The sequence below is a fragment of the Colossoma macropomum genome, unplaced genomic scaffold, assembly GCF_904425465.1.
Source record: "Colossoma macropomum unplaced genomic scaffold, Colossoma_macropomum, whole genome shotgun sequence".
Taxonomy (NCBI): Eukaryota; Metazoa; Chordata; class Actinopteri; order Characiformes; family Serrasalmidae; genus Colossoma; species Colossoma macropomum.
Window position 1 is genome coordinate 32136580 of NW_023494796.1, and position 23892 is coordinate 32160471.

At 42.1% G+C, this 23892-nt stretch overlaps 1 protein-coding gene across 1 annotated transcript in view; it reads right to left on the minus strand.

The window, feature by feature from the left end:
* The window catches only part of adgrb3 (adhesion G protein-coupled receptor B3), a 994217-nt gene that overhangs the window by 14828 nt on the left and 955497 nt on the right, over window positions 1-23892 (minus strand). The window contains exons 20-26 of the mRNA XM_036583352.1: window positions 17666-17816; window positions 9882-9951; window positions 9491-9557; window positions 7585-7670; window positions 5946-6044; window positions 3890-4061; window positions 2413-2508 (exon numbers count right to left, since the gene is read on the minus strand). Of these exons, the coding sequence (XP_036439245.1) occupies window positions 2413-2508; window positions 3890-4061; window positions 5946-6044; window positions 7585-7670; window positions 9491-9557; window positions 9882-9951; window positions 17666-17816 (741 nt within the window). The remainder of the gene's footprint in view (window positions 1-2412; window positions 2509-3889; window positions 4062-5945; window positions 6045-7584; window positions 7671-9490; window positions 9558-9881; window positions 9952-17665; window positions 17817-23892) is intronic.

Below are 23892 nucleotides of genomic sequence, written 5' to 3' on the forward strand. Positions count from 1 at the left end.
GTTTTGGATCTCACCATCATGTTAGCCCGAATAATTACCTTTGGAGTTCGTATCACACATTTACCTAGACAATACATACAACTCCATAAATGAAAACACACCTATTTTTCAAAACCATTGCTCCATAACTCAGTGTTTGAGATGCAAACAGAGTGGTTCAGAGTGGTTTGATGTGAAATGGTTCAGATGTCTTTACAATGGTGGTGATAGGAACCAGGGGTCGCCATGACTACAACACAAATATAGACATTTTATTTACTATCCAGAACCACCAGTGAACCTACACGAGTCTGAGTTTCATTCGAGGGTTTCAGTCACATGATATTTCTGTTGTGGCCGCCATATTAGGGACCGAATTTCTGGCTTGGCTGCTCCTCACGAACGTAACTAGAGGTGAAACACGGCTAAAATTACTCTCCTTACTTTGGAAGAGAAAAACATTTCTCGACAAAGTCGATAAAACAGGCTGAGATCCTTATACAGTTTCCCCTGAACTGCTGATCCCACTTAAACTGGAGGAAAGATACCACATTAGTGTTTTCCCGACATTTATATTTATCTCATACTCAGCCCCTCTCCCTATTCTGAGAGTCTCTCACAGCATTTAAAAGCACAGAAGCCCACCGGCTCTTCAGGTCAGGGTGGGTAAAGGACCCCATGGTGCTGCATAAAGAGGAGAAACACTCTGTGATCATAGGAGGGTAACGACATCAGCTAATTAACACAGATGAGATCAATGCTGGCCTTTAGATCACTTTAGCTGATGTTACCAGCCGAGAGATGAACAGTCGCCCCCTAACGGAGCTGCAGACAGCCGGTATAACTTCACTCTCTGTTTCTGATTTAAATGACACTTGAATGGAGAAACATTAACGTTAAATATCAGACTGAATGTCGTGGGTCTGAAAACGACGTCGTGTTTCGACAGACGTGATTCTGTAAGTTTGCTAGTGCAGTTAGTTCAGAGTTCAGCTCCAGTCCTGAAACCCCTGCACTGCATAACTGTGGTTTCCTGGTTAAAATACCTGATATTATTAGCTAATTAATCCCTTCTTGAGCTGAACGAGGTGTGAACAGCAGAGAGGAACACTAAACTAATTCATAAAGCGAATTGAAGGCATCGCGCTAATGCTGTCACTCCCTGATTCGGTCCTCAAAATGGCGGCAACTATACAGTGTGACGTCACGTGAAATGTGAGAATATGTAATGTTGATGTTGGTAAAACAGTGGAAAATCTGAAATAATACCTTTTCTTTGAGGACTATTTTGCCTCGTAACACCTCACAAATGGAGTTGGGCCAAAACCCTACTGCAAAACTGTCGTAAAACAATATATCAGACTTGCATTTGTAATAATTTTCTGTGAGGGAGCTTTTAGAGGCACTAAATGCCTCAGACTTCTGGTTCCTGTTGCTGCAGTTCTAATTCTAATTGTAAGTTTCACTGGAACGCAGCATTTCACACCAAACCACTCTGAATGACTCTGTTTACCTCTTAACCACTTGCACAGAATTTCTGAAATATTGGCGGAAATGACTGTAAAAGAAAGCGTTGCCCAGAAGGGATGCCCCTTGAAGAGTTCTTGCAAAGGTTCTATACGAATCACAGGGTTTTCCTAGAAACGTAAACCCAAGCAAGGAACCATTTAGTAACCCCATTCATAAGAGTGCATTTTATTCGATCAGCCTGTTCTGAGGCAGCAGTAAGTTATACTTAGTAATGCTGTAGGATGGACAGCTTTAAGCAGCCTGGAACCCTCATTAGGGTGAATAAGATTCATCAAATGGATCCGAAGAAAATCACAAAATGGAGGAACGTGGTTATTACGAGCCAATGACGCACCGTTAGGTCAGCCTTTCTCGGGAGCCGTTTGAAAGAACTAAACTACCTCAAAGCAAGTTCAAGAGGTGAAGGATGAAACACCTGAGCAAGAAATGTGATAAATCCGGCTAATCAAAGCACAGCAGAGACGTGGCTCGGGCTTAAGGGGGGAAAAAATACATGAAGAATTGATGTCATTTGCTAGGTGAAGAGCTACTGCATAGCTTGTAATTACAGTTTAACCAAGGGGTTGTTTGCATAATGATGAACCCTGCTACAGCAATGCCTCATCCTAAAAGCAACCATACAGCATTAAATAGTAAACGTGATGAATTGCTTTAGGAGGGCCGTGTTAAACGCAGGTCAAGGCACTGGGAGGAACGCATGCAAGATCATTAATAATAGAGTACGCATTATTAAGCTTTCCTAAATTACTTCTAGGGTTTACAGAGTACAATCCAGGACGCGTAGCTACCTCTCCTAACTACCTTCGTCATTCATAATGGGATACTCGCAGCGGTACAGCACATATGTCTGACATTTATTGCAGTGAAGGAACACATTTTTCACAGCAGCCTGGAGTTACTTACCATAATCTGGGCATGGCCGTTGGGGAAGGTGCCAGTTGCATCAGCACTGATGGGGTCTTGACAGTTTCGCAGTCGACATCTGAAGGCATCTTGGACCTACAGGGTTAAGATTTACTGTATTATTCATATGAAGGCCCATGACACTACTGACACTCATTCTGATAGCTGAATTGGCCCGTTCTGAGTGTTGATCCGATACCAGTGCTCTGTTAAGGTACTCACGTTTTGTAGTAGCAAAGTATGGCAACACTTTACTGTAGGGCAGCTACGAGACACCTACATAAGCCTTCAATGACACCTGTCATAAAAGTTTATTAACGTTTATAAAGGCTTATTCCAGCCAGAATCAGGTTGCATAACACTTTTTAGTGTGGAACTGTCTAAAGCAGGCTTTATGACATCTGATGTTAATGTTATGTTGCCATAAAAAGGCTTATGTAGGCGTCCTGTTGCCTTTCTTTCAGTAAAGTGTTACCTAAAATACTGTAAATATACAGTAGAGGCTAATCTCAGCTAACAAAGGACGTCCTCTTAAAGGGGAATTCCACTGATTAAATGGTTAAGATGTAAACAGAGTCATTCAGAGCGGTTTGGTGTGAAACGCTCCGTTCTAGAGAAACATACCGAGTCAGAACTGTTCACAGTGGTGGTGATAGGAACCAGACGTCCACCTCTAAAAGCTCCCTCACAGAAAGTTACTACATGAAATGGTTATGAATTCACTGCCTGATGACTGAGACACTGTTTTATGGTATTTATACAGCAAGATTGACACATGCAGGGCATTTTGAGGCAAATAGTCCCCAAAGAGTATTAAATACACTTATTATTTCAGATTCTCCACTATTTTCCATCATCAACATTCCATATAGACTCAGAAGACTCGTGTAGGTTCACTGGTGGTTCTGGATAGTAAATAAAATGTCTATATCTGTGTTGTAGTCATGGCGACCCCTGGTTCCTATCACCACCACTGTAAAGACATCTGAACCATTTCACACCAAACCTCTCAGAATCACTCTGTTTACACCTCACACACTGAGTTATGCAGGAATTTCCTTTTATAAAGTCATTGCAGTGAGAAATGTAAGACAGAGTAAGTGAAATGTCAGTTTAGTCCTGTCAGTACGGCAAGGAAAGTCCTGCACCTAAGCCAGTGGACTCTTTTATGCCCCTTAGCGATTACAGAGCTCACCTCAGATAGGAGGGGCCATCCCTCAAAACAAAAGAAACGCTTTGTGATACTGGAAGAGTCAGAAGATTGTCGAGGATTAATTTTGGGGGTCGGCTGCAGGCTCTGCCAGATTACACATCGCTCGGAAAAAAAACTAGGAGGGTGGAAAAAACACAAGCAGCAAAGAGCAGGACTCTGTCGAGGGGGCTAAGAAGGATTAGAGGGGATAAGGGTGCTAAAATGGGGCGAGGGCATAGAAGAGAAGGGCCAGTCGCCAGGCGAAGAGAGCAGACCTGGACCTACCTCTCTGCGGAGAATACAGTGCACCATGACTATGACGAAGCCTTGAAGGGAATCGAAGACGGCAAATAGGATCTGGAACAGGATGGAGCGCTTGTCCGTCATGGCCAGAACAGCGGACATCCATGTGAGCGCCAGGAGCGGCAGAACCACGCAGGAACTCCAGAGGGAGGCCCTGAGAGGGAAGTGGAGTGGAGATAAATTCAGAGAAGGAAGAAGCAGAGAGAGGGTGGAAGGAAGGGGGACAGTGAAAAAGAGGCCTCCGTTTTTACAAATCTGAGATAACCTTCAACATAATACCATTCGGATCCTGAATAGAGCATAAGCTTAGAGCTTAGAGCTGTGGCTCCGGTTCTTAACAATGATCCGGGAGAACCCTGGCATATGTAGGACGCTTCAGTGCAGTAAGTGAGGACTGTCCTACTGGAATGTCCTTTAGCTCTCTTTCAACATTTTTAAAAAGAACAATGTCAGAAAGGAGCCTTTAGACCGTAGAAGAACAGCTTTTGGTTCCCTTAAGAACCTTTAAGGATGGATTCTTCGAAGAACCTTCAAATATATATAAGTTCTATAACAAAAGGAATCATACTGGTAGCCATGTTTAATTTTTTCTCCACTTTCTACCGCGCCCAGTTCCCACCTACCTTGATTTGAGACTAGGGATGCTGCAGGGTCACTATTTGCAAGACTGCAGCTAGATTTGAGATTTTGTATCATGAACCTCATGAAAATTTACATGAAGAGAAACCTTTTATCAGCTCCACTTACTGTATAGGTGCACTTTGTAGTTCTACAGTTACAGACTGTAGTCCATCTGTTTCTCTGATACTTTGTTGGCCCCCTTTTACCCTGTTCTTCAGTGGTCAGGACCCCCATGGACCCTCACAGAGCAGGTACTATTTGGGTGGTGGATCATTCTCAGCACTGCAGTAACACTGACGTGGTGGTGGTGTGTTAGTGTGTGTTGTGCTGGTCTGAGTGGATCAGACACAGCAGTGCTGCTGGAGTTTTTAAACACTGTGTCCACTCACTGTCCACTCTATTAGACACTCCTACCTTGTCGGTCCACCTTGTAGATGTAAAGTCAGAGACGATAGCTCATCTGCTGCTGCACAGTTTGTGTTGGTCATCCTCTAGTTATTCATCAGTGGTCACAGGACGCTGCCCACAGGACGCTGTTGGCTGGATATTTTTGGTTGGTGGACTATTCTCAGTCCAGCAGTGGCACTGAGGTGTTTAAAAACTCCAGCAGCACTGCTGTGTCTGATCCACTCAGACCAGCGCAACACACACTAACACACCACCACCATGTCAGTGTTACTGCAGTGCTGAGAATGATCCACTACCCAAATAGTAGCTGCTCTGTGAGGGTCCATGGGGGTCCTGACCACTGAAGAACAGGGTAAAAGGGGGCCAACAAAGTATCAGAGAAACAGATGGACTACAGTCTGTAACTGTAGAACTACAAAGTGCACCTATATAGTAAGTGGAGCTGATAAAATGGACAATGAGTGTAGAAACAAGGAGGTGGTCAGAATCTAATGCTAATTGGTGTATATATATATATATATATATATATATATATATATATATATATATATATATTCGATGTTATGAACTGCGATAGTACTTGTTAGTGAAGTAACTAACAAGCCCGTCCTGGGTTGGAGCGAGTACCGCCCAGATCAGGGGATCTCCAGGAGCAGAGTTGGGAAGCACTGGCTTAGAGTATCTTCTTCCATATCAGTATCCAGAGCAGTGCATGAGCCACACAGCCTGCTCTGCACCGTATGCCCTGCCGTGCTGGGAACCTCACTGGTACCATGTGGCTTTTAAAGACATGAAACATTTATCTCCATTTCTCCAATTCGAGCAGCAGCTCACTTCAGACTGAGTGAGTGTATGTGGTAAAGCCAGCTGTTCTCCTCACACCTCCACTAATCTCTTCGCCCGAGGCGAGAAGGACACAAGCACACTCACGCATTTAGACACACGGCATACATGCACTCGCATGCAGGATAATCGTATTGATCCGCCGAGGCGTCAGCGGGGCACTTACATGGCGTTGCTGGCTGTGGTTGCTGATAAAGCGGTTGTAGAGACAACTCCACATTTGGCACATTTTAAAGTTAATCCCGTGTGCGGCTCGCTCATCTGCCTGCAGGACAGCCAAGAAAACGACAACAGAGAAGACATTGGCGCAACACTGCGTACAGTATCCTGTATTGCATGCATTAAGAGTGTTAAAAGAAATGTTTTTATTAACATTTATTGCGTAAAAGGGGTATGTTGCCTTGAGGCAACGTTGTGCATAAACGGAAAGAAATTATATAGTGTCACATGACAAACAGGATTTTAAAAATGTTCTAAAAATATGGAATGAGACTAAGTAAGTATGTACTTAGTTGGTCTTTAAATGCTAAAAATGCAAGAAAAAGAACAAAAAAAAAAACAAAGACTAAAATGAATTCATTATATTCCTGAAGAAATGTCACATTCAGAAGCAATGTTTTAATTTCTTGCACAACAATTATTTAACACCAGAAATAACAGTTAAAAAAATATGAAATTATAAAAAGAATCAAGTGATTTGCAAATAATCAGGAGTTGCTGATCAAAAAACAGCTAATTACACTCATAAACCATACAGAACGTTGACTGCCATATGACAGATTTGACTGTAATGGGTTTCTTGCTGCTAATATTGCACAAAAATTGTACTAAAATTAGTTTTTTTTAATAAACAAAAACATAGAAATAATTAAAAATAAAAAGTCATTCTTAAAGACAAACTAAACAATAACTGCAACAAACTCTCGAGTGGCTACACAAGCGAGACTCTTGCTAATGACTGTATCCATCTCATTGTTGCACAGTGTTGCTTCTAGGCAACATATACGGCTGTGCAGTTTCTCATAACATAAACCATATTTACATAACATGATAAAGAAATAACTGTTACTCCAACAGATGTGCATCGCATGTTTTGCTGGATGTGAAATTATGATTTTGTTTTCTGACGGTGCAGAAAAGCGTGTCATCCACAAACCTCCTAAAAAACGCTGACTAGGATCTACGGTGGCCAAGTAAAAGTGTTTTCTTTGTTGATTTAAAGTCTTCCCTTCATTATAACCCTTTCGTTGTCGTCGAATATGTATTATGTCGTTGTAAAATGAGGAAAGTGGGTTTGTTGCCCTGAGGCAACGCCGTGCAATAGAGAACTAAAGGTTTGCCTTATCAGATTATGCAGATCAGCAGACAGGCACAATAAAGGAGAGCTCAGCATTCAGATGCCAGACCGATTCTGCAGAGAAAGAGAGAGAGGGAGATACTGCGGCTCTCCCAGGGAGAGCTAACCTCGCTCGTCCTCTCTGTGCCATTAACTGTCTCTGCAGCCCTTTTCTGAAGATGAAAGCATGTGTATGTCTGAGCGTGAGAGCGGGCGAGATACAGAGAGAGGGAGGGGAGTAAGAGCATATGATGAGGCAACAGTAGGAAGGGGAATTCAGATGAAAGTGGAAGTGTGTGTGTGTGTGTGTGTTGGAGAAACAGCGCGAGCTAGAAGATGGTGTGTGTGTGTGTGCGATGATGCCACAGCAGGAGGGGTTTCAGATGAAAGTATGAGTGAGTGCGAGACGATGCGACCGCAGCAGATGCTGTGGGCATCACGCACAGTTGGCAGCGCTCCACACTCTTACCCGGCTCGGTGCTTCAGCTTCTTGTCCAGGATGCCGTCCCTGGAAACCAGCTTATTGAACACCAGAATGCCAATCACCATGTTAACCTGCACACATACACAAAGATAAGTCAGTTACTGGGTGTTAAATGCTCTGAGGATGACATACAGAAGGATTCTGTTATGCAACAGTGATTTGGAGATCAGCAGTATTTACCCATACATTCATCAGGCACGTAACATTAGCATATAAAAAAAAATGCTTTTTTAATTAAAAATTGTCGCTGTCCAAAAAAAATGGTCATTTTGTAAAAATTAAAAAAAAATATATATGTATTTTTGTCCATTTTTATTTTTCTCTATAATGTTTACACTGTGTGAAAATTTCAGGGTGATTGGACCGATAGTAACGCCCCAAAATCACTTCAATAAAACCTCTTCACAGTAAAGTACATTAAAAGTTAGGAACATTTTGCCTCGCCTCGTCCTACATGTTTTTCTTTGGACAGCGACGATTTATTTTATTCATTATTTAATCTTCATTTTTAATAATTGTGATCATTTAACATTTTTCTTCCCTCTCTAATACAATCTTATTTTTTCTGTCTGATTTTTTTTTCCTTTTTAATTTAAAAAATATCCCATATTTTTCTATATTTCCATATATTTCCATATTTTTCTCCCATTTTTTTTTAAAGATATCCCATGTTTTTCTTCATTTTTTTCCCCCTGTGGTCCAATTATAACATTTATGTGGTTTTATATACCAAACATGGTCGTAATTCACTAATTCAACTAATTTACTGCTGTCACCGTTTTCACTGCAGGTTTGTTCTAAGGAGTTTTGATGCCGCTTGCCCTCCGCTTGACGAAGGAAGTAGTGCTTGGAGATGAACTGGTATTGGCTGAGAGTTGTCAGTCATTAATTTGCTTGTGAAACTTGTTCTAATTATTGTACTAAAGTGTGCCTGAGTTTATACCCTCAAAGGTTCGGTACCTTTAATAAGGGAACATAATTATACTATTCTGATACAGTTGTTATTTTACACCTTATCTTGATTTAAAAAGGTACCTTTCCTCTGGGAAAGCCATTTAAAACTCATTTATGGTACATAATTGAACCTAAAGGATAATCTAGTACCTTTAAGGGTACATTTACCTTATTTTGTACCTTGAGGGACAAAAATTGGACAATCTTATTTCAGACGGTGTAGATTCATGTCTTACCAAATATCTAGGTGTTACGGAGCCCTGCTGGTGGCATCCTGTGTAAAAAATAACAATGCGTGGCCGCGCCATATTAATGCGTGGGAACAAGATCCTAATGCGTGGCCACGACTTAGTAAGGCATGGAACAAGATACTTAAGTTGTGGCCACAGGGTCATGCCTTATTAAGCTTATTAAGTCAAGGCCTAATTATCACATCTTAATGCCTTACAAAGTTGTTAGGATCTTGTTCCCATGTATTAATATGGCGTGGCCACACATTATTTTTCTTTATACTGGATGTCACCAGCAGGGCTCTGTAGTGTCTTCATACACTTGCTTTAAAATGTTATGAGGATTCTAACATGACATCATTCCAACTCGTATTGGAGTGACAGATGCTCCACTATGTTGGTCGCACGCTGCCTCACGTGATGAGTGGGTATAATTAGTGGGCACTAAATCAAAATCAGATGTGTGATCAAGCCATCATGATTCTCTTATTAGCCTCACTTTATGTTAAATCCATCTATTTAACATTCACATGCCCAGGTCTTTGGGATATTGGCTAAGCATGGCCAATGTTTTGTGCTTCCCAAATGGCACTGAACTGTAACGACTGGGTTCGTTTGCATCCGTTTGTTTTTCCTTGTCTAGATAATTGCATTCAATGGACACGGCAGGCAGGAATGTCACTGTAAGAACCATAACGCGAACTTACGAGCACGACTGCAGCAGCAGGTCCAACGAAGGCATATAGCAGTCCTCCCTCCAGAGACAGCCAACAGCTGCACACAAAGAAAGCCCGAATATCAGCAAATTCCCATAAAAATTAACATCAAGCATTAACTTAATGGTGCAGTGCCAGGCGCAGTCGGTTCTCCGTCAATTGTCTGGGGACTCGGAGCCATATGCCACCGTTCTACATGAGAGAGTTTTACAAGAGAATGAAAAGTCTGACGAGAACTTAAAACAGTGTTTACACCTCGGTATCCTGCAGGGACCATGTGAAGTGTGATTGTGAGGAGGATGGGCTGGACTGTTCAAAACTCTGAGACTTTTTTTTGGATGTTATTCCCCCCTCATAGTAAAAAGAAGAAGAAAAGTCTTACTATTGGGGCGTCCCGTAGCCTTTAGCTTTCGTGAAGCCCATAGAGATGGCGACCACCAAGGCAGGCAATCCTTAAAATGGAGAAAGAGACGTAGATGATTAGGTACAACACTCAGCAAAGCCTCTACTGGGTGCAGACATGCTGTCTTAGAAGCTTGACATCGTAACCCTTTTTTGGTGCCATGTAGAACCATATACAACACATTCTCCATCGTTCTGAAGAACCATTTCACCATGCAAAGAACCATTTAAGCATGCAATTGGTTCTTTGAGTGTTTACGGGACTATATAGAACCACTGTCTTTACTAAAGAACCCTTGAAGAACCATCTTCTACAAGAGTGTGGGATACTGTGCTTGAATTACACGTTTCTCAGAAACACTTTCTCATATACCAAGAAAACTAATTTACTGCCGCTGCCGTTCTCACTGCAGGTTTGTTCTGAGGAGTTTTGTCACCGTTTGCCCTCCGCTTGGAAGTAGTCAAACACATTCAGTGGTGTTGAGGTCTGGACTCTGGGGTGGTCAGTCCGTCGTTCAGCTTCTTTGTTTGATGTGTCCGTCTCCTTTTCTCAGTGAGGTTCTTCTTGAACAGCTACACATCCTTTCAGACCCACAGCGCTGAGTCGTCTTCTCACAGTGGAAGGATGGACAGAAACACCTGTGGATGTTTTCCGATCTGATCAGCTTGATTTTCTCCTCTCTCTCAGAGATGTAAGCTTTAAGTGCTGTTTATCTGATGGGGGTCAATTTTGGTGGCTACCAGGTCTTCCAGGTGGTTATTAGGAATCCCATCTCTTTTTATAATTTTATAATATTCCTTTGAACTGCAGGTTTGGAAAGTCCTCATTTTTTCCTTTGACTTTCTCCTTATGCAGGCAGATTATCTTGTATCTAATCTCCTCTGAAAAATGAATAACCTGTACCTAATGGCTTTCTTGAGTGGAAATTAAATAGGTGAAGTGTGGTCTCTGACTTTTGCACAGTACTGTGTGTCTGTATTAGGTCTGCATGTGCACATAAAGCCCTTCCAGGCTCTGGAGTATTAAAGCACGAGTGCAGAAAACAATTAAACTCGCTGCTTCAATGGAGGGAAGAAGACAATGGCGGATAGCTTACGGAGGAGAATCAAATACGAGTGTTGAGCGACGAGCAACATGGGAGTTTCTCTCCGACTCTCTATCCTTCCTAGTTTCAGGGTGGATTGCCGCTATGAAAGGCTTCATTGTGCCATCGCCGTGCCCTGAATATTAACAGTTTCCCTCTCGCGCAGGATTTATCGACGCAATCAGTTAGCTCGGAGGAACCGGGCAGAAGCCCAGTGGTCATCCTCCTCTGTCCACCATCTCCCCTCACTCCCCTGGGACTCCTAATGTAGCCAGGGCCCTCCAAACGCTCTCCATGGCATTAATCACCCACCCCTAGTCCAGCAGCGAACCACTGTCCATACACAGCTGCATTTACTACAAAGGTCACTTTCATTATCTGGACAGGTAAAGGAGGGCATAAAGGAAAGAGCAATCATTCCTAACTAAAACAGCTCCAAAGAAACGCCTAATTTATTCAAATATTAACTACACTCTTAACAATAAAGGTGCCAAAAAGGGTTCTTTGGAGTGATGCTACTGAAGAACCACCTTTGGTTCCCTAAAGAATGATGTTCATTAGTATGTATGAGTGCGAGCCTTTTAGCATTTTTAAAAAACCTTCACGTAATGTGAACTTTCTATACCAAGTAAAGGGGAATTCCACTGATTTATCTTAAATTTGACATAATTCAGTCATTGACAGTCATTCAGGGTGGTTTGATTCGTGCATTGTAGATTTACCCTTTTCTAGTGATATGAATGATAAGGGCTGTGATGTTAATATCTACATTACATCTAATATTGCAGTGGTGGTGATAGGAACCAGGGGTCGCCATGACTGCAACACAAATATAGACATTTTATTTACTGTCCAAAACCGCCACTGAACCTACACAAGTCTTCTGAGTTTATATGGAATGTTGATGATGGAAAATAGTGCAAAAAGATTTATTGGGGACTATTTCGCCTCACAGCGCCCTGTATCCCTCCACCATGAATAAACAGATTTCAGAAAATATGAGTTAGACCAAAAACGATCATAAAACACTGTCTCAGTCATCAGGCAGTGAATTCATAACCATTTCATGTAGTAACTTTCTGTGAGGGAGCTTTTAGAGGTGGACGTCTGGTTCCTATCACCACCACTGTGAACAGTTCTGACTCGGTAAGTTTCTCTAGAACGGAGCGTTTCACACCAAACCACTCTGAACGACTCTGAACCACTCTGATTACATCTTAACCACTTAATTATGTGGGAATGTTGAAGGTGTTTCCTAGAACCGTACATCCAAGCCAAGAACCATGTATAAGCCTTCATTTTTAAGAGTGTAGATGTAAGGGTGTACCAGTGACATAGGTAGAAAGAAATTTTTGGGTAGGCCTGTGATACGGTGGGTAGGCCAACTCAGTAGATTACATTTCCAAACATGCTATGTTCCGATGTCTCGCAATGACAAAACATCACGCTATTGGCTGTTCCTGACAGCAGTGCAGTCATCACACTAATTACCCCAGCGTTTACGCCTCTATGATGATACAAAACAACAGCAAGACTGTGAACATCAAATAGAAGCCTGGATTCACAAAAACCCAACCACAACTTCACTGAACAACAGCAGCCTTTACTACAGAGCACGTGTCCCCTCCACTCTGGTGCAACTTTCGCCCAATCAAGATGATGTCACTGAGTCGAACTGTAATTTACAAAGATGAGAAAAACACCACCTTACATTTTAAAAACCTAAATCTAATTTAACTTTTATTTAACCAGGCGAGTCATTAGGAACAACAACTTATTTCCAACGGTGGCCTAAAAAAATGATCATTGTAGGCTAAAGCGAACTGGCACAGCAGGTGTGAAACATTTTATGGATTTTGTTTATATCTTACCTTTAAAGACACGATGCACTGGAAGATTTTGACTCGGCTCATTTTCGCGTTTGAGGTAAAATCGCATTGTGTAAGTACTAAATAAGTTCTAGGAGCTCCCGCCGGAACATCTTTTGACCACAGCTGGTGTTTCAAACAAAGGCGGATAGCAGTGGTTGCTAAGCAGTGATTGGAGGGCTAAGGAAAATTGGGCGGAGCTTATACAAAGTTCATAATGATTTTGATTGGCCATAGTACAAAGACAGAACTCACAGAAAACAAATCAAATTATCTTAAATAATGCAGCTCAATCAATATTCTGTCCCTGTTTGACTGGTTTGCATGGCTACGTCCATCCACTGAAAAAAATTATGTTTAAAAGAAAAAGAAAAGGAAAATGGCAAAAAATTAGGACATTTTCTGTAAATTTAACAGAAAATTCTGTTAAATTACAGTACATATCCTGTCTATACAGAACACTCCATTATATTATGGAATAATAATAATAATGATAATTTCAACAGTTTCATCCATAAAAAATCATGAATATAAAAGAATATATCTAAAAAACTACTTTCAAAAACGTTTTCTGTGAAGAGAACTGAGAAGACAATAAGAGGTAATTAAGAGAATTTGAAACCTCAAAGAATTCGGGGTAACCCCACCCTTCGACTGGCGCAGTCTTTACTGCACCTGTAAACAGTGGGGTTGAGGGGTAAACTACCCAGCATGCAATGCATGCTTGGAAACATGGAGAAGTTACAGTAAAAAAACAGAAACGGAAAGATTCTGCTGAAATTGCACAGAGAAATGAGCTGTAAATACATGGATATTTTACAGTGTGGAGAGCAGATGGGTGAAACTGCATTGCTGAGCAGAGGACGAAGTAGTTTTGTCAAGATTTGTCACTGTTGGTGAAATATAAGCTGCTTTGAACAGCTGAATGAACTGATAATATCTCATGGCCAAATAATAACAGAAAAGTGGAATCTGCTTTCGTATTTAAAGTCACAGGATCGGTAGCCCTGTACTGCTGGACACAGAGCAGGTTTCGCCTGGCAGTCGACGGAAACGCACGTCCTGTAATTTCATGCTTATGGCAGACTTTGAAATGAGAGCTGTCATAACACAGCGAACCACGGTTTCTTCCAGTTCCTCCGCTTTGCCTCTTCACATTTACTGCTTAGCAACTGTTGTTGTTAAGGAAGTCATATGACGGAGTCGTACAAAAGCAGGAGCAACAAGTTCACTCGAGCGGACGTCGTCTCTAATCCCACAGCCGTGACTGTAAATCGATGCAGAGGGAGGACTCGTACAAACAGACGCAAAAACATTCTGCGTTTCACCATTAAATCATATTACATTACATAAAACCTTTAACTGAGAAACGTAACAATCTGTAAACCTCCCCTGGTGAGGTTTGGATACAGTGGGTAAAATATCTTATAGCTTGAACACCCGTCTTCATTTTAAAGTGCTCTCTCCATCGTCCCCTTCCTCGCTGTCTCCTCGCCCAGCACCAGAACACTGCAATGATGGAAGCACTGCCGTGTTTGTTGCTAGGTAACCAGAAGAATGAGCACAAGCTCTTTTGTAATCAGTTTGATTTCTTTTTCTTTCGTTCTTCTCCTTCTTAGTTTTAATTCTTTTATTTCAAGAGCAGGTTGAAGTGCTGGGAGATAGAAGGTCCTCCGACCGGAGTCTGGAGGAGTGCAGGAGCGTAATTGCCCACTACAGAACTTTCCCACAAGCCCCCCTCCCTTTGCCGCTCTGGAAAACATCCGGCATGCTAGCCAGGCATAAGTCCACTCTGCTGTACAGAGTTTAAAAGTGGCAGAGCGGCTGCTAATGGACCGGAAAAGCTACCTGAGAAGGCAGATGTAGTACAGGACGAGTTTTTGAAGTGAAATTAGAAAGGGAAGTAAGGCCATGTGCTGAGACCGGCGTTCCTCTTATAGCATGAGTGGACGGATGGATGGCGACTTCGGATGTAAAACTTTCCAAAATATTCTCACATGCATTTGATGGACTTTGAACGTAGCTGGCCACTGAATAGAGTGTTAGAGTTGTAAACAACTGACCTTTCCTCACATACAATTCGCCTGGAGACCATCAATCATTTAGATTCCACTCAGAATGGCCTTTCCTTTGACTTCATCCTTCTATATGCAAGTGGACTGTCTGACATCTGATCTCCTGAAAAGTGAATAACTTAACGCTACTTAACGGCTTTCTTGACTGGAAATGAAATAAATGAAGGGCGGTCTTTTGCACAGTACTAGTAAAGCACCAGTGAGTGTAAATATATTTGCTTTTATTATTCATAATTCTTTATATTGTTAATTTTTTCTGTGAAGGACAGAGTATATATTTTTTGTCTTATTATTTGCTTTTAATATTATATATATTGTCTATAAAGTAACAAGTAACAAACTGTAGACCTTGTTACGTAATAAACAAGGTTAATTACTTTGTTAATTCTCTTCTTGTTACTCTTTTCTTGAGTGCCCTGCTCTCCCTTTGCTGCTGTCACACTGAGAACTTCCCCGTTGTGGGACTAATAAAGGATTATCCTATCTTAGAGAAACATACCCATACAGTTCATCCTTATAGTTCAGTTGATCGGCTCTGCTTCTGCATTTTTATATTGCTTAGTCATTTTAAAATCTCAGAAATTCCTTAGTGAATCAGTTATGTGACACGGTTTAACATTAATGCTAATCTGGAACTGTGACATATCGAGATGCTCAGCGTTAGGGGAGTAACGGTACGTGAATTGGTCCTGGCGTTGCGGTTAGCTGCATGCAGTCGTACGGAGAATACGCGGCGGCATATGTGCGAAGATTAATGGACACAACGCAGAACCAAATATCACAAGTGCAAGTTCCACCCGCAAAGCTGAAATTGTTAGCCGTTAGCAAGTTAGCGACATGCCATGCTAAGCTAAGCGTCTAAAGATAAAAATATAGCTTTTGGGAGAGTCTATGTCTGCTGTTTACCGTTAACTGTGTGATACAGTACAATCTGAAAATGTGTTCCTATTTTTGTAATAAAGTTGATTTTTTTTTATTACTAAATGCTGCCATCCCTCCCTGCTAGCAAGGGTGTTTTTCTCTGTCTTTTGTTTAGGAGGCTTTGGATGTATAAGTACAGTCCATGTGGACCAAATTAAAACACTCCTTTCAATGCACAAGTTTGTACTGTTATAACTTCAGAGATGCTCTTCAGTTGTGTAGCAGTTGTGGCCTAATGCAGGGGTCGGCAACGTGCTGCTCCGGAGCCGTACGTGGCTCTTTCATTGCCCTGTTGTGGCTCCACAGCTGAATCAGATTAGTAGGTAAAAATAAAATAATCCGTCTTTACAGTAAAATAAAGCTCTGCTGATCGTTCAACACAGTTTAACAGTAAATGGTCTTAAACTCTGGAGTTAATGTAGAACTGCTAATTCACCCTTTAACCCTGAAGATCAGCGCAGACTGCTGGTCACCATAGCAACACAGACCACAGTCTCGCCTAGCTAGTAGCTAACGCAACGGCAAAGAGAGAGATTTAAGACGAACATCAATAATTTGGAGATTAATGGACTTATCTGTGTTTATAATCACTCCAGCTGGTTTCCTGATACGTTTAATCTGCAACGAGAAACTGACAAACGCTAAAAAGGTAAAATGGTGACTTCAGCCTCATAAAAAGTCGGACACTGAGAGACGTTTTACAAGAAACTGTTCTACTTTTGAGGAAAAGTTTCCTGCTGGAGATGTGAGAAAGGCGGCTACAGCTGAACTAAAGCTTAAAGCAGAGCAAAGTGAGTCTGTATTTTTGTTTATATTTTTATCCTACACTAGTACATCAGTACATACTGAGACAGATTTACAGCCAAGATGGTAAAATGGACATAAAGTGTGGCTCCCAAGGTGGTTTGATATTTGTTGAAAGGACAAAATGGCTCTTCTTTACATTTGGGTTGCGACTGCTGGCCTATTATCTTTTTTTTTATTTTTTTTTTATCAGCCCTACATCAAAATATGATATGTGCGAGGATGTTCACTGTTTACATTCTACACTTTACTGCTTCATATCAGTAATGCCATTAATACCGGATAGCCAAACTGTGGTGTGGACCGAACTGTGTACAGTCACACTCACAGTGAAAAAAGACACTGTGATTGGTAAGAATGCTCATTTCCACACTACAACCTACGCTCATTGTCCATTTTATCAGCTCCACTTACTATATATAACTCCAGCAGCACTGCTGTGACTGATCCACTCATACCAGCACAACACACACTAACACACCACCACCACGTCAGTGTTACTGCAGTGCTGAGAATGATCCACCACCCAAACAGTACCTGCTCTGTGAGGGTCCATGGGGGTCCTGACCACTGAAGAACAGGGTAAAAGGGGGCTAACAAAGTATCAGAGAAACAGATGGACTACAGTCTGCAACTGTAGAACTACAAAGTGCACCTATATAGTAAGTGGAGCTGATAAAATGGACAGTGAGCGCAGAAACAAGGAGGTGGTCAGAATGTTATGCCTGACCGGTGTATACATCACAACAAACTTGATGTCACTGTATAAATTTAAAGTCATGAAGCCTCTTCATTACAGTCAAGAGAAGCAAAAAGAGGCAGATGACAAAACAAAACCCTAGGAAGAAAGCAGCTTGGAACTTCTCAGAGCAGTCCGCAGTGATCCTGTCCATTACTGAGTCAGGTCCAGTCCTGCTCTGATAGAGGTAGTGCAGCCCAGAGGCCATCCATACACTCCCCAGGGACTAACAACAGCTCCTCAAGGCCATAGAGAGAGAAAGCAGCACTCACCCCATCCCAGACAGAGGAAGCGTTTGCGGATGAGCCGGGTCCGCACCTTCCCCGTCACGGCCATGTAGGACTGCCAAGCCTCGGTCAGGACCCAGCAGAACGAAGCCAGGAAGAAAAAGTGCAGAAAAGCCGTCGTCATCGTGCAAACGCCCTGTCGATACCAAAGAGAGAGAGAGAGATGTTACATTTCTGCCAGGGGCACAGGAGACTAGTCCTTGGCACCCAAACTTGGCCTTAACTGCAAAAACCCAAAATGGAGCTTGTGCAGTCAAGGCAATAATGCATCAAACATGGGGCCAGGACACTGACCTACCACCACTTTCCATTGTGGGGCAAGTTGGCAACATTTTCTGCGAGATCTGTCTGCTTTCACCTTGAGGACGCAAAGCACAATTGATCCAACCACCAGCCCCTATTTTTAATGATAGGACAGAAATTGCCACTGTAGAAAGGCACCTTTAAAATGGGGTTAAACTAAATTTTCTGCTTAACTCAGTGTTTGAGATGTAAACAGTGATTCAGAGCGGTTTGGAGTGAAATGGTTCAGATGTCTTTACAGTGGTGGTGATAGGAACCAGGGGTCGCCATGACTACAACACAAATATAGACACTTTATTTACTATCCAGAACCACCAGTGAACCTACACGAGTCTTCTGAGTTTATATGGAATGTTGATGATGGAAAATAGTGGAAAATCTGAAATAATAAGTTTTATTGGGGACTATTTTGCCTCACAGCGCCCTGCATGTATCCCTCCATCATCAACGGCTCTCACAACTATCGTAAAACAATGTGACAGTCATCATTTCATGTGAGGGAGCTTTTAGAGGTGGACGTCTGGTTCCTATCACCACAACTGTGAACAGTTCTGACTCTGTAAGTTTATCTAGAAGAGCGTTTCACACCAAACCACTCTGAACCGCTCTGATTACCATATTAAAGATTTAATTATGTGGGAATCCAATCCAAGGACCATTTACAAACCCTCATTTTTAAGAGTGTAGATGTAAGGGTGTACCAGTGACATAGGTAGAAAGAAATTTTTGGGTAGGCCTGTGATACGGTGGGTAGGCCAACTCAGTAGATTACATTTCCAAACATGCTATGTTCCGATGTCTCGCAATGACAAAACATCACGCTATTGGCTGTTCCTGACAGCAGTGCAGTCATCACACTAATTACCCCAGCGTTTACGCCTCTATGATGATACAAAACAACAGCAAGACTGTGAACATCAAATAGAAGCCTGGATTCACAAAAACCCAACCACAACTTCACTGAACAACAGCAGCCTTTACTACAGAGCACGTGTCCCCTCCACTCTGGTGCAACTTTCGCCCAATCAAGATGACGTCACTGAGTCAAACTGTAATTTACAAAGATGAGAAAAAACAACACAGCAAACTCAACGACTCTGTTAACACCTTAAAGACTAAATTATACAGAAGTTTTGAAAAATCAGTGGATTTCACCTACAAGGGTATAATTTCTGCTGTCAATGTAACCTAAAAAAGTCTTTTTTTCAAAATGCCTACATGTCTATTCATCATGAAATGTTCACACGATGTAAATGGCAGCTGGCATTTTAAACAGAATGAGCTACGAGGTTTTCTCGACAGTGAAATCCATCACGCTCCTTGTTCTCCAACTGGCCATGGTCAGGCTGCACCTTCTAATAAAACCAACCTTAAAGAGGCCTTGCTAAGTAGAAACCACACATCTCGTATCTACAACTCACAACACATTAGCTTAGCTCTGGGCTGAGGTTTTCTGATTGCACCCAGAGGACCACTAGAGCGATGAGGGGGGGGCTGGAGATCACGCAGGGGCCTTGAGCTGCTCTTGGATCACTCTGCAAGCACATTCATTTGTATGCAAGAGACATCGGCAGGAACCACGTGACTCAAGGTCATGCAGTCTCGGGGCGGGGGAAGGATGGAGGAGGCTTGTGCAGATGCATAAAAGAAAAGTACTGCTGTCTCGCTCCGGTGAGAAAGTTCAGAGCGTTTAGTCAACGCTGTGTAAGTCAATCAAGACCGGAGTCCCAATCTGCTGCTGTTTTCGAGAGCAGTTTATGCATCATTACTCCAGAAATAATACATCCACCAGTGTTATTTGAGGATACACAGATGCTGAATTAGATGCCGAATGAGAGGCGTACTTCTCATTCTGGAAGCTGAAGCAGCTTTATGTTAATAAAAATAATACGCATCACCACTGAAATGTAAAAGGGAAAAGGAAAGCAGCGTTTTTGGCCTTGACTACTTAAAATCATCTCTCATCAAATACATTACAACTTTTGCCTCCCTAAGGCAAGTTATCCTGAAGGAACTCACTGACTGAACATGCTAATTTGGCTAACAGTGAATAGAAGCTAATAGCCACCAATTAGCATGTGTCCCATTTCAGGGGCCGATTGCATCACAGCGGCGTGACTAGTCTGTCCCATGGGTGGATCCCTCTCCAGCCAACATATGCCGAGGTTCACTGTGTGCTGGCGAGGATTCGAGAACATGGCGGCGTCAGCAGAGGAGCGAACGGCGGCTGAGGAGACACTTTAAATGTAAGTATTGGGTTCAAACTGAGTCGAATAGCTAAAGATACACGTGATAAAGCCGATGTGGTCTGAAGCAAAACTGACGCTGACGTTTCGTTTTGTTTTAGGGAGCAAAGAGCCGACAGAGAGAAGCATCTCCAGCTCTGATAAATGAAAAAATAAAAACCTGAAATCAAAGTTTCTCCATCTTTAAAGAACTTTAAAAGAACTTGACAGGAGTGGCGCTTCGTGACGGAGCGGTGAGACGCCATCAGGAAATCCGCCGTAGAGCAGACCGTCTCATTTCAGTTCAGCCTTTGTAGACCGCATCCTCCAAAGGCTGCAGCCCCTGAATTGGGACACAGCTTATGATGGCAATGCGATGAATTCAGTAACTGAAACACTGGAAAACTGTAAATCCATCTGAATATCCAGTACGTTGACCACTGCTATGAAACCGCACCATTTTTATCAGTCCAAACGACTGTTTATCAAGCTAATCGCTAGCTATTCACCAGTGCTGAGCAGTCGCTGGCTCTGTCTTCATGCCAAAACTTTAGCTGCCTTTATTTTCCAAGAATAAAAGAGTGCAGTAAAAGCTGGCGAGCGGTTTCAGAGCCACAGGAAACTAACACTGCCGTTAGTCCTGCTGGAAATATAATTACAGGATGAGTGTACATGAGTGGCACCACAGTGACCTAATTATTAGAAGAAAACCAGATTTTTCTGTAAGCCCAACTTCTTGAGTTAGAAACGTCATTAAAAAGCCGAGTCGGCTGCTGAGGTTTGTACTGTAAGCTACTTATATTTCAGTTATTCAGCAGCCGCACATAAACACTGCAGGGTAAGGTATTTTTACTCTCATCCACGTGCGAAAAGACTGAGGTGAGCATGTCGTCACTGTCCAAACAAAACAAGCATCTCAAAACGGTAGCTTTACAGGAGAGGGAGGCGTTCCTAACTTTTAATGGAAGTCAATGCAAAGAGATTTTATCCCATGCAATTATGAAGCATTTCTGTTGGTCCATTTGTCATGAAATTCTCAGTGTGAAGGTCAGCGGCCGAGCCCAAATAATGCCCAAACAATGGAGAATACAACGTGATTCAGTGCTTCTAAATAGATAAAAAGCATTTGATGCTGTCTTTTATGAAAAAGGTTTAAAAGGAAAATAAATGAATATAAGCTATGCAGTAGCACAAACATAAAAGACAACAAGGAAAGCTTTAATTAAAGTGAAACAGCAGAATATTTAAATATTTAAGATTGTAACTTTTCTTTTAAGCAGAACTGTATTTGTCACATGACATATCTACCAAAGTGTTTGGACAACAAGTGAAGATGGAATGTCGGCTGTTTTGTGTTGATGGGCTCTCAATGACACACAAGATGGTAAAATGTTCGCATCATGTTTAATTATCATAGTTGTCATCTTGCATAACTACAATATATAAATCCCTGGTTCTGTTTTTCAGCTCTCGGCGTACTTTGTGTTGAGTCCGAGGTCCAACAACAAACTGAGGCTTTATTTACTGTCGAAAAGAAAACTGAAAGAGGAATTCCACCAATGTTTTTGGAAATTTCAGTATATTTACAGACATTTTTTGTTTAATTACATTGTTTTCTGTTTTATTCTGTATAACCTTTTACATTACAAAGCTAAACTATGCTTTATTTATGTTTTAATGAGTCTTCTTTTAAATACAGGGCATCAAAACAATGCCAGACGATTTTTTACAAGAAATGTCACATGTACTATTTTGAACGGTTAATATTTAAGCTAAGTCGTTCAGAGTGGTTTGGTGTGAAATGCTCACAGTGGTGGTGATAGGAACCAGACGTCCACCTCTAAAAGCTCCCTCACAGAAAGTTCCTACATGAAATGGTTCTGAATTCACTGCCTGATGACTGAGACACTGTTTTATGATAGTTTAGAGAACTTAAACTCCATTCATGGTGGAGGGATACATGCAGGGCGCTGTGAGGCAAAATAGTCCCCAAAGAAAACTTATTATTTCGGATTTTCCACTATTTTCCATCATCAACATTCATATAAACTCAGAAGACTCGTGTAGGTTCACTGGTGGTTCTGGATAGTAAATAAAATGTCTATATTTGTAAAGAAATCTAAATCTTGACAATGAAACTTTCCAAATCAAACCACTTTAAATGGCTTTGTTGACATCTCAGCCACTGAATTATGCAGAAATTGTTTGTGAAACTGATGAATCCTCCTTTAAATCATTTGAAGACGACTGTAGCTACAGTAGGCTACATCTGACGGCGTGCGTTTATCTGAAAACCAAAACACAAAATACTGTCCTATTACTGCTTCATTTCTGAGTTCACACTGAAGCGTCACGCCAAGACTACCTCTACAGCAACGCTGACTAGAGGGCATGGCTCACACCACGCTAGGCGTGCCAGCACCTCGGTGCCATATGGCCTGGTGATAATTACAGATGGCAACACTATAGTAGCCCATTTTATTTGTTAATCTCTCGCAAGCTTTAAGCAGCGTTTACGTTACGTGGTCATTCATCCATTGACTGCTTTCTGAGAAAAAGAAACAAGGATGTCCAGTTTCGATGCTTTATCTAAGGCGCTCGGAGGCTTTTCGGGCGCCCATGACGGAACGAAGGCAGCCCTGCACAACACGTCTTCCACACAGTAAGCATTTCAGTGTGACAGATGCCTGCCTACAGAAGGCCAATTACAGCACAGCCCAAACAACAAAAACGCCCCCACACACACACGGTCGCAGGTATGCATGCACACACACACGCTTACTACAGCATGAGCTGTGCAGACGTCATGGCAAGAGGGGGAGCTGAAGTGAGGCCGCTTGACATCGCCCGGGACGCTGAGAGAGGCGTTCGCACTGCAGATGTGTGAGTGTGTGTGAGGGCTCGTTAGACACGGGTGGGGTGTGTGATGGGCTTCTGTGCCGCTACGAAGCTCCAGTCTCTCGGCCCAGCTGCCGGACTGTGAGAGAAGGCTCCCGTGGGAGCGCCCGGCTGAAAACATCTACACCATGCTCTATATATACTGACTGCGGAGACGGACGTGTCTGCAGATGCTGGAGGCATCACAAACGAAATTTTAGCTGACGATGAACCGTCATATGAATAACAGTGACTGCTGAGGCCACATTTACTGCGGAACAGAGCAGTTAAAGGATAAATCCACCAATTTTTAAAACATTTCTGTGTAACTAAATTAGTTAAACGAAGTGGTTTGGTGTGAAACGCTCCATTCTAGAGAAACTTACTGAGCGGTGGTGATAGGAACCAGACGTCCACCTCTAAAAGCTCCCTCACAGAAAGTTCCTACATAACGGTTTGTCTGTTGTGTTTATTGAATGCAACAATTAAGGTTCAATTAGCTAATTAGCCATTTTCATTCTTAGATATATTTAGTTAAAATCTTGCTGCAATCCTGTGTTGAGCCGAGCAAAGCTACATTAGTTCTTAAGAGTGAAAATATAAACAAAAACATTAATTCTGCCAGCATACGTGCTAAAAACGTTAGAATTAGCTCCACAGCTATAACAAATAAACAAACAAACGTTGCTTGTGCTGCCCTGTAAACACGTTAAAGCACCAAGTTAGAACACACCCATTTCAAATTGCAGCGTAATATAATGAAAAATGATCGCAGTCGTCTCAAATATCTCAAGTATTGCGATTAGG